The 16,052-nt window shown below is 43.4% G+C and overlaps 2 protein-coding genes across 4 annotated transcripts; one reads left to right on the forward strand and one right to left on the reverse strand.

The window, feature by feature from the left end:
* Positions 1–591: 591 nt before the first annotated feature.
* thumpd3 (THUMP domain containing 3) lies at positions 592–11,397 on the reverse strand. The gene is made up of 10 exons (XM_023990908.2): positions 11,295–11,397; positions 10,738–11,042; positions 4,677–4,754; positions 4,012–4,509; positions 3,632–3,762; positions 3,238–3,307; positions 2,996–3,111; positions 2,740–2,844; positions 2,486–2,609; positions 592–1,264 (listed from the first exon to the last, which is right to left on the reverse strand). The coding sequence occupies exons 2-10, from the start codon at positions 10,984–10,986 to the stop codon at positions 1,067–1,069; spliced, it is 1,569 nt and encodes a 522-aa protein (XP_023846676.1). The 5' UTR covers positions 10,987–11,042; positions 11,295–11,397; the 3' UTR covers positions 592–1,066.
* On the forward strand, positions 11,393–14,622 carry LOC111966327 (uncharacterized). 3 transcript variants are annotated; one of them, XM_023990896.2, is made up of 2 exons: positions 11,393–11,480; positions 12,044–14,622. In XM_023990896.2, the coding sequence occupies exon 2, from the start codon at positions 12,052–12,054 to the stop codon at positions 13,765–13,767; it is 1,716 nt and encodes a 571-aa protein (XP_023846664.1). In that variant the 5' UTR covers positions 11,393–11,480; positions 12,044–12,051; the 3' UTR covers positions 13,768–14,622. The 3 variants fall into 3 exon arrangements, with proteins under 3 accessions (XP_023846664.1, XP_023846647.1, XP_023846656.1); XM_023990879.2 differs by having other exon boundaries at positions 11,401–11,803; XM_023990888.2 differs by having other exon boundaries at positions 11,401–11,794.
* Positions 14,623–16,052: the final 1,430 nt, after the last annotated feature.

The following is a 16,052-nucleotide window of genomic DNA, read 5'->3' on the forward strand; positions in this document are numbered from 1 at the left end:
CAAATTGCCATCATACAAACTGAGGCAGCAGACTGAAAATTTATATTTGTGTCATTCTCAAAACTTTTGGCCACGACTATACAATGCAGGATCAATAAGTTAGCCAGCTAACTTCAATAAACAACCAGAAATAACTGTTGATTTCCTGATTCAACAAGAAAGCTAAAATTCTGTGTTGTTGAGTCAATTAGACCATGCAAATTCCAAGCTCATCTTTCAAAAAAATCTAAAGTTATTTCAGAATATTAGGCAAATTGGCTGACTAACCCCTCTGATGTAAGGATGATACACTGTTGTCATTGTTTATGCAGCTGGGTGACGCATGAGTGTGTGCAGACTTGTGTCATGAAAAAAGTCCATTACATCAACATTAAAGGGGCAATCTGCAGTCGCTTCATCCATTTTAGGAGACTTCTGAATTAAATAAATGTCCCCATAGATTCTTGAAGAATCTCTTTGGGCTAACTCTTCCCACTTGCAAACCACAACGTGAAAACAACTGACATTTGACTTCAGTCATGGCCATTAACATTTCTTAATGAAACAAATATAAAACGAGGCAGAATTAGGAAGTGCAGTCACCCTTTAACGCATATTTGGAAACAAGTTTTATTTACCATAAAGTCTCATGTTACAGAACCTGCCAACAAGTCAGCAATGGAGTGGAGAGGTGTGGTCATTTGAACGGATTCCCTCAACAACACAATAGGTGTATAAATCAATAGTCTTGCTTACCGACAGTAGCTAAAAGAACCATGGATGATTAATGACTTGCATTTATATAACTGGCACTCAGGTGTAGCTAGACAACTTTTTATAAAGCTGGGTGTTTAACATGAAAAGGAAACTGGTTGTAATAAGCAGGCAGTCAACTTTTTTTCACTTAACCGAAACCTTGTCTGTCTATAACAACACAGTAAAACTTAGGAAAGGTTTCCCTATGAGACACTCACTTTTGGACCTTCAACAAATATACAGCAAAATAGATTAATCAAATAAATAATGGCAAAAGGTCATTTCTATGCCATTTCTAAAGTATATTCTGTATAGGTGGGGCTTAACTCGGTCACTTAACCTCCTTTTCCCTTTCCTCTGCTGTTTTTTCCTTCCCTGGTTGCTCTTCTAGGGGTTCCCTGACATCTTCTGGGGTTTGGCCAAAGATCCCTGCTGTGCGCTTGAGGAGGAACACCCCTGCGTGTAGGCCCCCTACGTTGACCCAGACAGTGTGGTGCTTCCGCCAGAGTCCTCCCATCCTCGATATGGCCTGAGGGAGACAGATGCACCCGGTCACAAGACACTCATGGCACAAAATCATTACATTTGACACACCACAGTATTGCTTGAAGAAACGCCATCTGGCCAAGGGACCACCTATTTATTTATTTCACCTTTATTTAACCAGGTAGGCCAGTTGAGAACAAGTTCTCATTTACAACTGCGACCTGGCCAAGATAAAGCAAAGCAGTGCTACAAAAACAACACAGAGTTACACATGGAATAAACAAACGTACAGTCAATAACACAATACAAAAATCTATATACAGCGTGTGCAAATGAAGTAAGGAGGTAAGGCAATAAATAGGCCATAGTGGCGAAGTAATTACAATTTAGCAATTGACACTGGAGTGATAGATGTGCAGATGAGGATGTGCAAGTAGAAATACTGGTGTGCAAAAGAGCAGAAAAACAAAAACAAATATGGGGATGAGGTAAGTAGTTGGATGGGATATTTACAGATGGGCTGTGTACAGCTGCAGCGATCGGTAAGCTGCTCTGACAGCTGATGCTTAAAGTTAGTGAGGGAGATATGTCTCCAACTTTAGTGATTTTTTCAATTTGTTCCAGTCATTGGCAGCAGAGAACTGGAAGGAAAGGCGGCCAAAGGCGATGTTGGCTTTGGGGATGACCAGTGGAAATATACCTGCTGGAGCAAGTGCTACGGGTGGGTGTTGCTATGGTGACCAGAGAGCTGACATAAAGCGGAGCTTTACCTAGCAAAGACTTATAGATGACCTGGAGCCAGTGGGTTTGGCAACGAATATGTAGCGAGGACCAGCCAATGGGAGCATACCTGTATGTCACAGTGGTGGGTAGTATATGGGACTTTGGTGACAAAACGGATGGCACCGTGATAGACTGCATCCAATTTACTGAGTAGAGTCTTGGAGGCTATTTTGTAAATGACATCGCCGAAGCCTTGGCCAGGTCGATGAAGACGGCTGCACAGTACTGTCTTTTATCGATGGAAACAGAGTAGACTCAGTCCATACCATACACTAACAACACTAACAATAGATGTTTGTTTGTTCACACAGATATTGGTGTGGACGAATCTAATTTAATAAGACACCACAACGTCCTCTACTCATTCTCTGGTYATCCTGGAATTTCCTGTTGATGACCAAGCCTTCAGGTACAGGCAGGTTAGGACACTCCCTCTACCACAGATTACACAGTCTTACTGTATGTATGTGTGATACATTACCTTTTGAAAGCATTTTTTATCCTGGGTTAGGATGACGGCCTTCCCTGAGCCTGGTCTGGACACCCGGGCCATCTCTCTCAGACAGGGTGGGTACAGGTCCCAGTTGTTCTTCCTGGAGCCCATTCTATAACAAAACCACAGAATGTACACCTCAGCCACGTAAACAATACATTCCATACAGAAATGAGCAATATCTAGGAGGTTTAGTCAATGTTGAGTGTAGGTCCTAATTGAAACAGTACTGTGTTTCCTACCTCTTCCCAAAGGGCATGTCAGTGATGATGATGTCCACTGAGTTGGTTCTCATGGGTAGATGGCACAGGTCCCACTGCACTGTGTCTATGGGCAACCCTGGCGTACTGCAGGGTTGGGGAGTAAATGGAGTAAACACAACTAACGATCAAATGGGTCTCATCACTTTGTCTTGCATTTCTTCTTCAAAGTCTGACTTTGAGGGGTGACTAATTCACATAAAGTAACTTGTGTATGGTTTGATTTGTTGTGTCTCACCTGCTCTTGTCTAGTCTCTTCTTCTGGATGTGACAGATGTTGTTGACTGTGCGGCTCACTGCCATGTCATTGTTGTCTCCGGCCAGGTAGAATGCCTGCTGCCATTCAATGGCTCCCTGATCGAGACAATCAATTACTCAGTAGGCTATACTATCTGATTACTACTTCATGGAAGGCAAAGTCAGTTACCGTAGTCATATTTTCTCTTTTTAATAAAAGTATATTTAGATTCTCCTTCTTACCTCTAAAGGTATTGCTCCAGTTCCACACATGGGATCAAGTATAACATCAGATGCCTGAGGCTTAGAGAGTCTGTCCAATGAAAGAGACACAAATATCACAGTTGTCATTTGATTTTCACAAATTTGAATCAATTAGAGGCAGCATACTTTACATGAAGCTCATTTGATTTTCACAAATTTGAATCAATTAGAGGCAGCATACTTTACATGAAGCACTACAATTGCTGTATGTGTTGTGTATATCAAAACAGGTTGCATCAAGAAATCACAGAACGGGGTTCTTTTATCACAATCCGTATTGCACCCATGTATTATCAAAGTGCAGGCATGAGGTAGAGAGAGCTTTCCGTTTAGCTTGACTGTACTGAGTGTGAATGGAGGGAGAGTAGGAGACCTGAGCATGCCATAGCACAGGGTGGAGCGCAGCGTGGTGGGTCCAAAATGGGTGATGTTTCTTCTGTGGAGACTCTCCTCTGTCAGGGCAATGCCAATCACCACCTCAACGTTATGTATGTTCAGAAGGACCTGCCAACACACACACAGTGAAATCATAATGGAAACACTTATTTCATTTCACATTATGTGACCCCACCTATTTATTTAAAGGGAAAATATTTACTCTCAGAACTGTTATTCCTACCCTGTTTGTTTTCTTTGTAATGTAATCAATTAAGTTGTCKCTCGCAGGCTTATCTTGACAAGCCTGGYTAGGGCAGAGGAATTCAGTGGGTGCCAGTCCCATTGGAACAGGATGCAATGTTATGTTATTTTTACCTCGATATCAAACTTGGTCATGTCTGCTTTCCACTGGAAGAAGTCTTGCACGGCACCACCAAAGTCCCTGGCGGCCTCGTTGGAGGAGAAGCTGTGCTTGTCTCCTGCTCGGCTGCACGTCACACGAAACTTAAGGACCTTTGGCCCGGGCTCCTGTCCCTCCACCTCCTGCTGCTCACCCAGGGGGCTGTTCTCCAGGTCAGGTGACCCGGTCTCCCCCACCCCACCCCCTTGGCCTGTAGTTGGTGCCTGAGGCTCCAGCTGCAGCTTCTCTATCTCTGCGGTGACAGTCTCCATGGTGTCCCTCTCCACAACGTCTTTGTTGGCTTTGCCTCTATCTCTGAAATCTCTGCCTCTCCGTCCCTTCCCCTTGGGACCTTGGGGCCGTCTATGGGGTCCCCTCTTCTTCTTCAGAGAGGTGTTCAGTTTCCAGACCTTTAGTGCGTTGGTCCATGGCAGCTTGGAGGCCAGCTTCTGCAAGTCCTCCAATGTCTCCTCCTGTTGGACAGAATTGGTAGTGTTTCTATCAAATACCCTAACAGGGAGAAGCATGGTATAAATTGTAGGGGACTTCTTTTATTACCAACATGAATGTTATAATTGAAATGAATGTGTAGGGGCTGTATGAATTCAGGTTGGCTGTGCTGTAATGAAAAGAGACATACCTTTGAGTCTTTAAACTGATAGTTGTCATACTCTTCAACCACAACAAACAGGTTGTCCACAGACCTCAGATTATGGACCTAGAAAGAGGCACAGTTAAAAAAGCTAGGTTATATTTAGAATTTACTCAATGGTACTGTAACAGCCAGGTGAACAAACCATTATGAATGTGTGCAAAATTAATCAAAGGTTTGATGCATTGTATTTTGGCAAATCTGACCACAATTCGATCCTCCTGATTCCTGCTTACAAGCAAAAACTTAAGCAGGAAGTACCAGTGACTCGCTCAATACGGAAGTGGTCAGATGATGCGGATGCTACACTACAGGACTATTTTGCTAGCACAGACTGGAATATGTTCCGGGATTCATCCAATGGCATTGAGGAATAATATGTTGTTCTGCCCCTGAACAAGGCAGTTAACCCACTGTTCCTAGGCCGTCATTGTAAATAAGAATTTGTTCTTATCTGACTTGCCTAGTTAAATAATATATATATTTTTTTTAATACACCACATCAGTCATCGGCATCATCAATAAGTGCATCGATGACGTCGTCCCCACAGTGACTGTACGTACATATCCCAAACAGAAACCATGGATTACAGGCAACATCCGCATCGAGCTAAAGGCTAGAGCTGCCGCTTTCAAGGAGCAGGAGACTAATCCGGACGCTTATAAGAAATCCTGCTATGCCCTCAGACGAACCATCAAACAAGCAAAGCGACAATACAGGATTAAGATTGAATCCTACTACACCGGCTCTGACGCTCGTCGGATGTGGCAGGGCTTGAAAACTATTACAGACTAGAAAGGGAGACCCAGACGAGAACTGCCCAGTGACACGAGCCTACCAGATGAACTAAATGCCTTTATTGCTCGCTTCGAGGCAAGCAACACTGAAGCATGCACGAGAGCACCAGCTGTTCTGGGTGACTGTGTGCTAACGCTCTCGGTAGTCGATGTGAACAAAACCTTTAAACAGGTCAACATTCCCAAAGCCACTGAGTCAGACGGATTACCAGGGCGTGTACTCAAAGCATGCGTGGACCAACTGTCAAGTGTCTTCAAATACATTTTCAACCTCTCCCTGACCGAGTCTGTAATACCTACATGTTTCAAGCAGACCACCATAGTCCCTGTGCCCAAGGAAGCGAATGTAACCTGCCTAAATGATTACCGCCCCGTGGCACTCACGTCAGTAGCCATGAAGTGCTTTGAAAGGCTGGTCATGGCTCACATCAACAGCATCCTCCCGGACACCCTAGACCCACTCCAATTCGCATACCGCCCCAACAGATCCATAGATGACGCAATCTCAATCACACCCCACACCGCTCTCTCTCACCTGGACAAAATGAACACCTATGTGAGAATGCTGTTCATCGACTACAGCTCAGCGTTCAACACCATAGTTCCCACGAAGCTCATCACTAAGCTAAGGACTTTGGGACTAAACACCTCCCTCTGCAACTGGATCGCAGACTTCCTGACGGGCCTCCCCCAGGTGGTAAGAGTAGGCAACAATACGTCTGCCATGCTGATCCTTAACACTGGGGCCCCTCAGGGGTGTGTACTTAGTCCCCTCCTGCATTCCCTGTCCACCCACGACTGCTTGGCCAAATACGACTCCAACACCATCAATAACTTTGCTGACGACAACTTTGCTGATCACCGACAACGATGAGATGGCCTATATGGAGGAGGTCAGAGAAGTGGCAGTGTGGTGCCAGGACAACAACCTCTCCCTCAATGTGAGCAAGACAAAGGCGCTGATCGTGGACTACAGGAAATATTTTCTTCTTGAACTGCACTGTTGGTTAAGGGCTTGTAAGTAAGCATTTCACGGTAAAGTCTACACTTGTTGTATTCGGCGCATGTGGAAGACAGAAAGTTTGATTTGATGCCCACACAAAGAATAATAGGCTTTTTATCAAGCATTTAAACTAGGCTTAAATAGCATCTGTATTTCATCATATTCACAACACTTGTGTAATAGTCATATTAAAGTAGCCAAAAAAAATTGGTTTTGCAATACGGTACTCGTAAATCAAAATGAAAGGATATTGACTAATTCTGCAGTTACAGTAATAGGAAATGTAGGCTGGGTCGTTCCACCGATAGAGTGCTTTTCGGGCAGTGTAATTTAGTAAAAGAAAACTAATTATTTCACCTAATTTAACATTCTGATAAAGTACACATGTTCAACTTTATATAAAACATGTTTTCCCATCTCAAGATGTTAAATTAAGAAAAATTACAATTAGTGCCAATAAAGTAACAGATTTGACATAACAGGATTGAAATTATCATAACTCCCCCTGTGACAGGGGAAATGGAAGCTTGTTGTGTGCAACAGGGAGGGGCAATTGAATGCATGCTTCACATTTTTATATATATATTTTTTTAAATTTCTAGCCTATCTATCTATGGGTAACAGCACATATGTCAGAGTCAAGGCCCGCGGGCCACATCCGGCCGCGAGAAGGTTTTTTACGGCCCCTGGGATGATCTTGATTTATTATTAGAACCGGCCCGCAGACCGCAGCAAGCCGGCAGCCCGCAGATCTTTTACACGCACCAAACACATTTCCCACAATGCAACGGTGACGCACCGAGCAGTAGGCTGCTTCATTTCAATATTTATTGGCCACAGCAGTCGTCAGCATCACAGTAAAATTAACTTTCAGATACCCATCAAAAATGGCAAAAACGGAAGGTGGACACTGAGAACCGGGGGTTTCAAACAAGGTGGGAGTCGGAGTATATGTTCACGAGGTAGCTGGAAAACCTGTGTGTCTTCTGTGTGGAAAAGTGTGGCGGTACTGAAAGAGTATAATCTGAGACGACATTATGAAACGAAACACGCGGACAAAACAAGAATATGGACATGGAACAAAGGCTACAAAAGGCAGAGGAATTAAAACGAGGCCTCAAATCTCGACAGGCTCTGTTCAAAAAAGCCAAATCACAAGGCCAGGCTGCTGTCAAGGCCAGTTTTATTTTGGCAGAAGAGATCGCTAAATCAGCCCGGCCATTTACGGAGGGGGATTTCATCAAAAACTGCATGATTAAAGTTTGTGACGAAGTTTGCCCAGAAAAAAGGCAACTCTTTTTAAATGTGAGTCTGAGCAGAAACACCATTGCCGAGAGAGAGTAGACCAGTTGTCCATCAATCTAAAAGAGCAGCTTGTGAAAAAGGAAAAAGATTTCAGTGCATATTCCTTGGCTGTGGATGAGAGCACCGACATTTCTGACATTGCCCAGTTGTCAATTTTCATCCGCGGAGTGGACTCCAGCCTAAGCGTGAACAGGAGTTTTTGGCTTTACGTCCTATGCATGGCACAACTACGGGGCATGATTGTATGAAGAGTGTGTCAAGATGTGTAAATGAGATGGAGCTGCCTGGGAAAAACTCGTGGGTTTGACAACACGACGAGAGCACCTGCGATGTGTGGACACAGGAGCGGACTGGTGGCGAAGATACGGGAAAAGATGCAAGAGGAAAACGCGACAGGTGAGCTGACAGCTTATCATTGTATCATACACCAGGAAGCGTTGTGCGGTAAAGCCTTGAAAATGGAGCATGTAATGAGCATCATCACGCGCACAGTTAACTTATCAGAGCCAAAGGTTTGAATCACCGCCAGTTCAAGGCATTTCTGACGGAGTTAGAAACGGAGCATGGTGATTTGCCTTATCACACAGAGGTGCGATGGCTAAGCCAGGGAAAGGTGCTTCAAAGATGTTTCGAGCTTCGTGAGGAGATTTGTCTGTTCTTGGACAGCAAAGGGAAAGACACAACACAACCCGAGACGAAATGTTTCTGTGTGAAATGGCTTTTCTGTGTGACATTACGAGTCATCTGAATGCAATGAACTTGCAGCTGCAGGGTCGGGATCATGTCATCTCTGATATGTACAGTACAGTGAAGGCATTTAAAACCAAACTGACTCTGTGGGAGACGCAGATGCGGAAAGAAAATTTGAGCCACTTTCCCAGCTGCCAGACCATGAAAGAGAAGCTCTCTACCAGTGCGTTCCCGAGCGCACAGTTGGCTGATAAAAATAGGTATGCTTGCCGCTGACTTCGACGCCGATTGCTGACTTTGAAGCACAAAAAAGCAGGTTGGAACTGCTCGGTAACCCATTTTGCTTGTGACGTGGAAAGCTCCCACCAAAACCTCCAAATGGAGTTGATTGACCTCCCATGCAATGATGCACTGAGGGCAAAATATGCGGCAGTGGGTGCTGCGGAGTTCGCCCGTTTCCTCCCCGACACAATGCCCCAGCTGCGCATCCAGGCTGCTCAAACGTTGCTATGTTTGGCAGCACATACCTGTGTGAACAACTGTTTTTCTTTGATGAACCTGAACAAAACATACACAGAAGTCGACTTACTGCTGAACACCTCCACTCAATTCTGAGGATTTCCTCAGCTCAGAGCCCCTACCCCGAACATTGATGAACTTGTGGAAAAGATGGGACACCACCAAGTATCACCCTCAACCTCAAACAAGTGAACATTACTGTGCAATCACATATTTAGAGTTTTTACTCAGTTCAAGTTTAAAGTTAAAGTTTAATATTTGTCACTGCATGTTACTTCTCCTTAAACAAAGTGTTGTTTTTGATTAATAGATTTTTGCACTTTATTTTATTGTATTTCAATCCAATTATATTTTAAAAATATTTCAGTTGAGTGGATGATAGAAAATTGCTATTATTGTTTTTTCTTTGAAGTAAATTTAGCCCACTTTTGCTAAAATAGAAAATATAGGCTACTGATGGTGCCTTGAATACCGGTTTCTTTCATTTAATGTTCATGTTAGGGGATTTTTATATAAAAGAAATTTGCCTTTTGTGTCTGTTGAAAATTAAAGATTACTGACAGAGCCATAAGAAAATATTGCTTTATTTATTCGATCATATTGGAATATATTTGTTAGGTTTTCAGTAGGTTCAATTAGGTTCACTAGACTAATGCGTCATTAAAAAAATTTCAATGAACATTCGAACAGTCCGGCCTCGCTTGTAGCAAATTTTTTTATTGGCCCTCCGTCCATTTGACTTTGACACCCCTGGGTAACAGGGTTGACGTGTTATGCTCAACCCACTCAGTTTCCTCCACAAAATGGCCAAAAAGAGCAGAACCAGCTCACCTGCATGTTTCTTTAAAAATATATTTTTTGTTTCACCATATTAAAACGAGAGTTAAGTTCACGTAACAGGGTTGACCCTAAAACGTATTTACTGGGCCTCCCGGGTGGCGCAGTGGTCTAGGGCACTGCATCGCAGTGCTAGCTGCGCCACCAGAGTCTCTGTCGCGCCCAGGCTCTGTCGCAGCCGCCGCGACCGGGAGGTCCGTGGGGCACGCACAATTGGCCTAGCGTCGTCCGGTTAGGAAGTCTTTGGGCCGTAGGGATATCCTTGTCTCATCGCGCTCCAGCGACTCCTGTGGCGGGCCGGGCGCAGTGCGCGCTAACCAAGGGGGGCGGGTGCACGGTGTTTCCTCCGACACATTGGTGCGGCTGGCTTCCGGGTTGGAGGCGCGCTGTGTTAAGAAGCAGTGCGGCTTGGTTGGGTTGTGCTTCGGACTTTGTTGTTTTGACACCAGGCATACCCTGGTGTGACAACACGTCACAACAGGGTAAGCTTACACAAGCTTACCCCTAATGGGGAAAAATGATGGGAACCATTTCCTTGTATGACCGCTGGGTTTTATGGGTATTATGACTCATACTGTGGTACTCTATACCTTCCATGACTAATTAAAATCATAATGACATTTCTTTAACTTGAGGTTTGGGTGGCAAACCCCTTTTCTTGGGAACCCAAGTAGGAAATGGTTGTGTTACGTCTACACCTATTATCTTCTCTTGTGGTAAAAGAATAGTTTGGCCAATATTTTCAAAGTGATTGTGAATCTCAGTTAAGTGGCTTAAGTTTCCATATAAAATCTAACAGAGAGACTTACTGGGAATGCCATCATATCCCAATGACATGGGATATTTTACAGTGGAATGTGTGAAACCTATCTGTCGGCAAAGCAAATGGCATCTTACCTGTGAGAGCTTATCTGTGGTTATTTGGAAGTATATTCGACCGCGGTCCTTGCTTATTGTTGCATCAGCCCCAATCTTCTCCTGGACTTCCTCTGCAGCAGTGTTTTCAAACCCTGTGGGGACTGTTGCGCCAATGGTGACCGTAATGACCTCACAGTCTGTCTCCCCATCACTGGCAGACTGGCTGCTTGTTTCCACACCCACCGCCAGGGGGCACTGCTGCCCCTCACTACTGTCTTGTGAGGACATGGCTGCCAATCACTGGATAAATAATGCACTTTGATGTTCCCAGTGACTACAAGAACCTGGAGAAGATATATAGAAACACCATTGTACACAAATAGTGCAAATCACCACGGGGTTACTGTAGGCCAAATCAATAAAAAAAGCGAACTCTATTCTCACAGCTTGACTGAAATATTTTCTCAGCAAGCACATTTCAAATATCTGCTATTATGGCTAGCCAGCTACTTGGCCGAAGCTACTCTTGTGTCAAAACATTTGGGCAACATCTATCAGCATTCCTTTTAATCAAATGGTTGTTTGATGAAACCTACCGGTGTTTTGCTGTTTAAAAGCTCAGTTCGTGGCTTGTTCACTGCACTCTCATGCTTCCTCAAACAACTGCAAACGGAAACCCATGTGGGTAACAGAAGTACTTCCGGGTTACAGCAACGAAATAAAAAGTTCCGCGTTTCATATTCCTTTCTGATTTATCACTAGTTGTGGATTAATACAAATAGGTCAGTAGATAAATGTATTTTTGTTGACGTGTTATTATTATATTATCATGGATAAAGTTGCTTAACGAACATTATATAGCTGTATCTAATAGCTTGTATAGCAGCTGGTGGCAAAAGGTACATTTCCGGTAAATTTCCACGAAAATTTTCAACGGGCTGTTTGTAATGTTGGGAATTTTAAAAGCACTTCTGTATTTTTAATGTGGAGAAACACGGTCCTCTTTTTGAAAGGAGCCATTCTTTATACTTCAGCAATACATATATTATATTTGCTACATCAAGACAGGATACCATTGTTAACGATATCCTCCCTAGTGAGTAAGGTAAGTTAATTATGGGTTTGATTGATCATCTTGTTCTTTAAATAACTACACACTTACCTATTTCCACACAAGCTAAAACATATGTATATAAAAACATTTAAAGCCCAATAGGCTAATCATACTTCCAACKTATTGTTTTATTTATTTCCCAGTGCATACTGTAGGCTACCTTTAACATTTAATGTTGTTTCATGCTGTTATGTGTTGGCTAATTTAAACATTCCCACTTTATTTCTATAGGGGGAAGAATGCCACGTTTAGTATCAGATGTGTGGAAGCATTTCACCCCAGCCATTAACGACGATGGGAAGACTATGTACATGTGCAACTACTGTACAAAGCAGTATGTAAAGAATGCCACAAAGTTGCAGGTGCATTTAACCAAATGCAAAAATGCAACATTATATCAAAGCGCACAAGAACCATTGTTCTGCCATACAATGGAAGACCATAGCCAGAAAAATGCTGATGAGTGCCTGGCTCGAGCTGTATATGCCACAGGCTCACCCCTCATGCTCAGTGAGAATGTGTACTGGAAGAGATGTTTCAATGTTATTTGCCCTGGATACTCTCCTCCGAACAGAGATGCTCTGTCTACTCATTTACTGGAAGCTGAGTTCAACAGAGTGCAAGGAAAGGTGAAGGAAACAATAGAGAAGGCAGACAGTGTTGCTGTTGTCTCCGAAGGGTGGTCAAATGTACAAGGTGATGGCATCATAAACTACATAGTCTCTACTCCTCTACCATTGGTTCTCAAGACAACAGACAAAAAGGACAACACACACACAAGCACGCACATTGCTGATGAGCTGAAGGCTGTAATCAATGACGTTGGACCACAGAAGGTGTTTGCTGTTGTTACTGATAGTGCCGCAAACATGAAGGCTGCCTGGGCACAAGTGGAGGAGGCCTACCCTCACATTACACCTATTGGGTGCATGGTTCATGGGCTTAACCTACTCATCAAGGACATCATGAGTTTGCAAACAATGGAAACGCTATACAAGACAGCCAAGCAAGTTGTACAGGATGTCAGGAGCAAAGAGGAAGTGTCAGCAACATACAGCAATAAAAATACAAAGAAAAATAACTCCACACTGAAGCTGACCTGCAACATTAGATGGGCTGGGGTTGTCACCATGTACAGCAGCCTTCTGAAAGAGAAGGAGTCTCTGCAAGAAATGGCAAGATCACAGTCTGTGGAAATTGAAATCTCCATCAGGAAAATACTGCTTGATGATGTGTTTTGGGAGAGAGTGGTTCGCAATCTTACGCTACTCTCACCAATCGCATTTGCCATTGATCAGATTGAAGGAGAGGATGCTGTCTTGTCAGATGTTCTCAGGCTTTTTGCTGATTTAAAAGACAAAATCAGCACAGCCCTCCCTTCAGCCTTGCTACTCAACACAGAGGAGACGGCAGTTGTTCGATTTCTGGAGCTGTGTGGAGAGTTTTGTATCAAGCCAATTCACGCAGCAGCATACATGCTGGATCCAAAGCATATTGGGAAACAAATACTTTCTGGAGAACAGATCAACAGCGCATACTATGTGATTTCTACCCTCTCACACCACCTCAATCTTGATGAGGGCAAGGTTCTGGCAAGTCTGGCAAAGTTTTCTACCAAGCAAGGCCTTTGGAATGGGGATGGGATATGGCAATCATGCCAGCACATTTCTCCCTACACCTGGTGGAAGGGTCTCTGTGCATCTGAGGCCCTGTCACCCATCGCCTCTGTGATCCTTCAGATCCCACCAACATCAGCAGCTTCTTTGCGCCTCAGAGCATTCTTTGGGAAAACCAAAAGAAAGGTGGGCAACAGTCTAACAAACAACAGAGTGGAGAAATTGGTGGCTATTAGGGCGAACCTTAACCTTTTTGAGCCAGGAACAGAACTAGGGTCCAGCACACAGCTTCAGAGTGACACAAAGGAGGAAATGGACATTAAATCAGAGTCTGAGTGAACAACTAAGGATGAAAAAGGGGCAAAATATGAACAACGAGCTTAATAAGTGGACAGGTCTTTTTTTTATTTATTTGTATGCCTTTTTTGGGGGGGGGGGGGGGGGTAAGGTGCACATGAGAAATAATTTGAAGTTTATAGTTTTGTTAAAATAATGTTTTTGAGATGGATAATTTGAGCAATGTTACAAAGTAGGCTACAAGTACAATGTTAGGCTACTGTTGGATTCTAGCTTGAAATATACTTATTCATGTTACCATACCAGAACTTATTGATTACTTTACATGTATAAGGAATGTATATGTTAGGGTCAATGAAGGGTACAGAGGAACTTTGTGTGTGGAAAGTTACTGAGTGATATGGAAAGTTACTGAGTGAGAAAAGGGGAAGTGCAGAAAGTTGATATTCTGTTCAAATATGTTATTGTTCCTAAGGAGGGAGGCAAAGGGCAACAGTAGTCTAGTTTTAGTACCTGATAAGGCAGGCCAGTTGCTGCGGAACCAGGACCATGAGGGATGTGGAACTCAACTTGCGATAAGGTCAACAGTTGAAGAGAAAAGACACTGCTGGGAGGGGGGCCACAGAGGCCCACCATGAAGGCCATCTGAACACAGTCCTATCTCACGCACACATATTTCCACACCCATGAGGGTCCTAGACTTAGGCAGGGCCATGACAATACCAGTGAGAGGAACCTACTATGTTTCTGCCTAACAACATACACTACTTTTCTATCTTAGACATGCAAGGAGATGACTCTGCCTAGTTGGAAGGTATAAAGATGGGCTTGTGTGACTTGTATGTTGTCTTTGCAGCTGTATGACCCAGTGGGTGAATAAACTTGGTTTGAGCTTTTCCTAGTTGTTCGTTTGAGTTTTTACTCTGTTCAGAACCTAGCACTACTTAATTGAAGTTCAAAACCTAAATAAATCCTGTTATTTGTATGGAAGAGTAAGTCTTATTTGATGACAAAGAGAACAAAAGAGTAAGTCAGTGTGCAAAAATCCCCACAAAAAGTCCCATGGTATTTTTCCCATTTGGAGATTTCACAGGATTTCACAACCCTGGGAAAAGATTATAGGAGGCATGCCATGAGTTTACAATAAATCACCAGAAGAGGGTGGTAGTGAACCACAGGTGAATAGCCTAGATATAGGCCTGCAGAACTGGCAAGCAGATAAACAGTCGACTGGAAATTAAAATATTGATTTGTTGGTTGTCTGATTTGAAGAAAACTCCAACAAAGGATTTCACATGTTACAGTGACAAGAATGGGATTATACCACAAATAGCTTTACATGCTATAGGCCTAAAGTTATTTGCAATCTATCTGGATGTGAGCAATAACTTAAAGTTACATTAAGAATACCACACCTGGCCCTTGCCAAGCCCACCAAAGAGATTATTGGCTAAACCCAATCTAAGGAAATTGTTTTGCTATACTTCATTAAAAGCAGTTTTGTACTATAAACATTTTCTAGCCTTCCTAGAAAAAGAGGGCTGAACAGGCCMCCATTAACATCGACGGGACTGAAGTGGATCGGGTCGAGAGTTTCATGTTCCTTGGTGTCCACATCACCAACAGACTATCGTGGTCCAAACACACCAAGACAGCTGTGAAGAGGGCACGACAACTCCCTTTCCCCCTCAGGAGACTGAAAAGATTTGGCATGGGTCCCCAGATCCTCAAAAAGTTATACAGCTGCACCATCGAGAGCGTCCTGACCGGTTGCATCACCGCCTGGTTTGGCAACTGCTCGGCATCTGACTGTAAGGCACTTCAGAGGGTAGTGTGTAAGGCCCAGTGCAACACTGGGGCCAAGCTTCCTGAAATCCAGGACCTACAGTTTAAGTCGGGAGTTTACATACACTTAGGTTGGAGTAATTAAAACTCGTTTTTCAACCACTCCACAAATGTCTTGTTAACAAACTATAGTTTTGGCAAGTCGGTTAGATATTGTACATGACACAAGTAATTTTTCCAACAATTGTTTACAGACAGATAAGAAATCAGCCAAGACCTCAGAAAAACAATTGTAGACCACAAATCTGCTACATCCTTGAGAGCAATTTCCAAATGCCTGAAGGAACCACGTCCATCTGTACAAACAATAGTACGCAAGTATAAACACCATGGGACCACGCAGCCGTCATGCCGCTCAGGAAGGAGCGAGTACTTTGGTGCGAAAAGTGCAAATCAATCCCATAACAACAGCAAAGGACCTTGGGAAGATGCTGGAGGAAACAGGTACAAAAGTCTCTATATCCACAGTAAAATGAGTCCTA

Source organism: Salvelinus sp. IW2-2015, linkage group LG1, assembly GCF_002910315.2.
Source record: "Salvelinus sp. IW2-2015 linkage group LG1, ASM291031v2, whole genome shotgun sequence".
NCBI classification, from domain to species: domain Eukaryota; kingdom Metazoa; phylum Chordata; class Actinopteri; order Salmoniformes; family Salmonidae; genus Salvelinus; species Salvelinus sp. IW2-2015.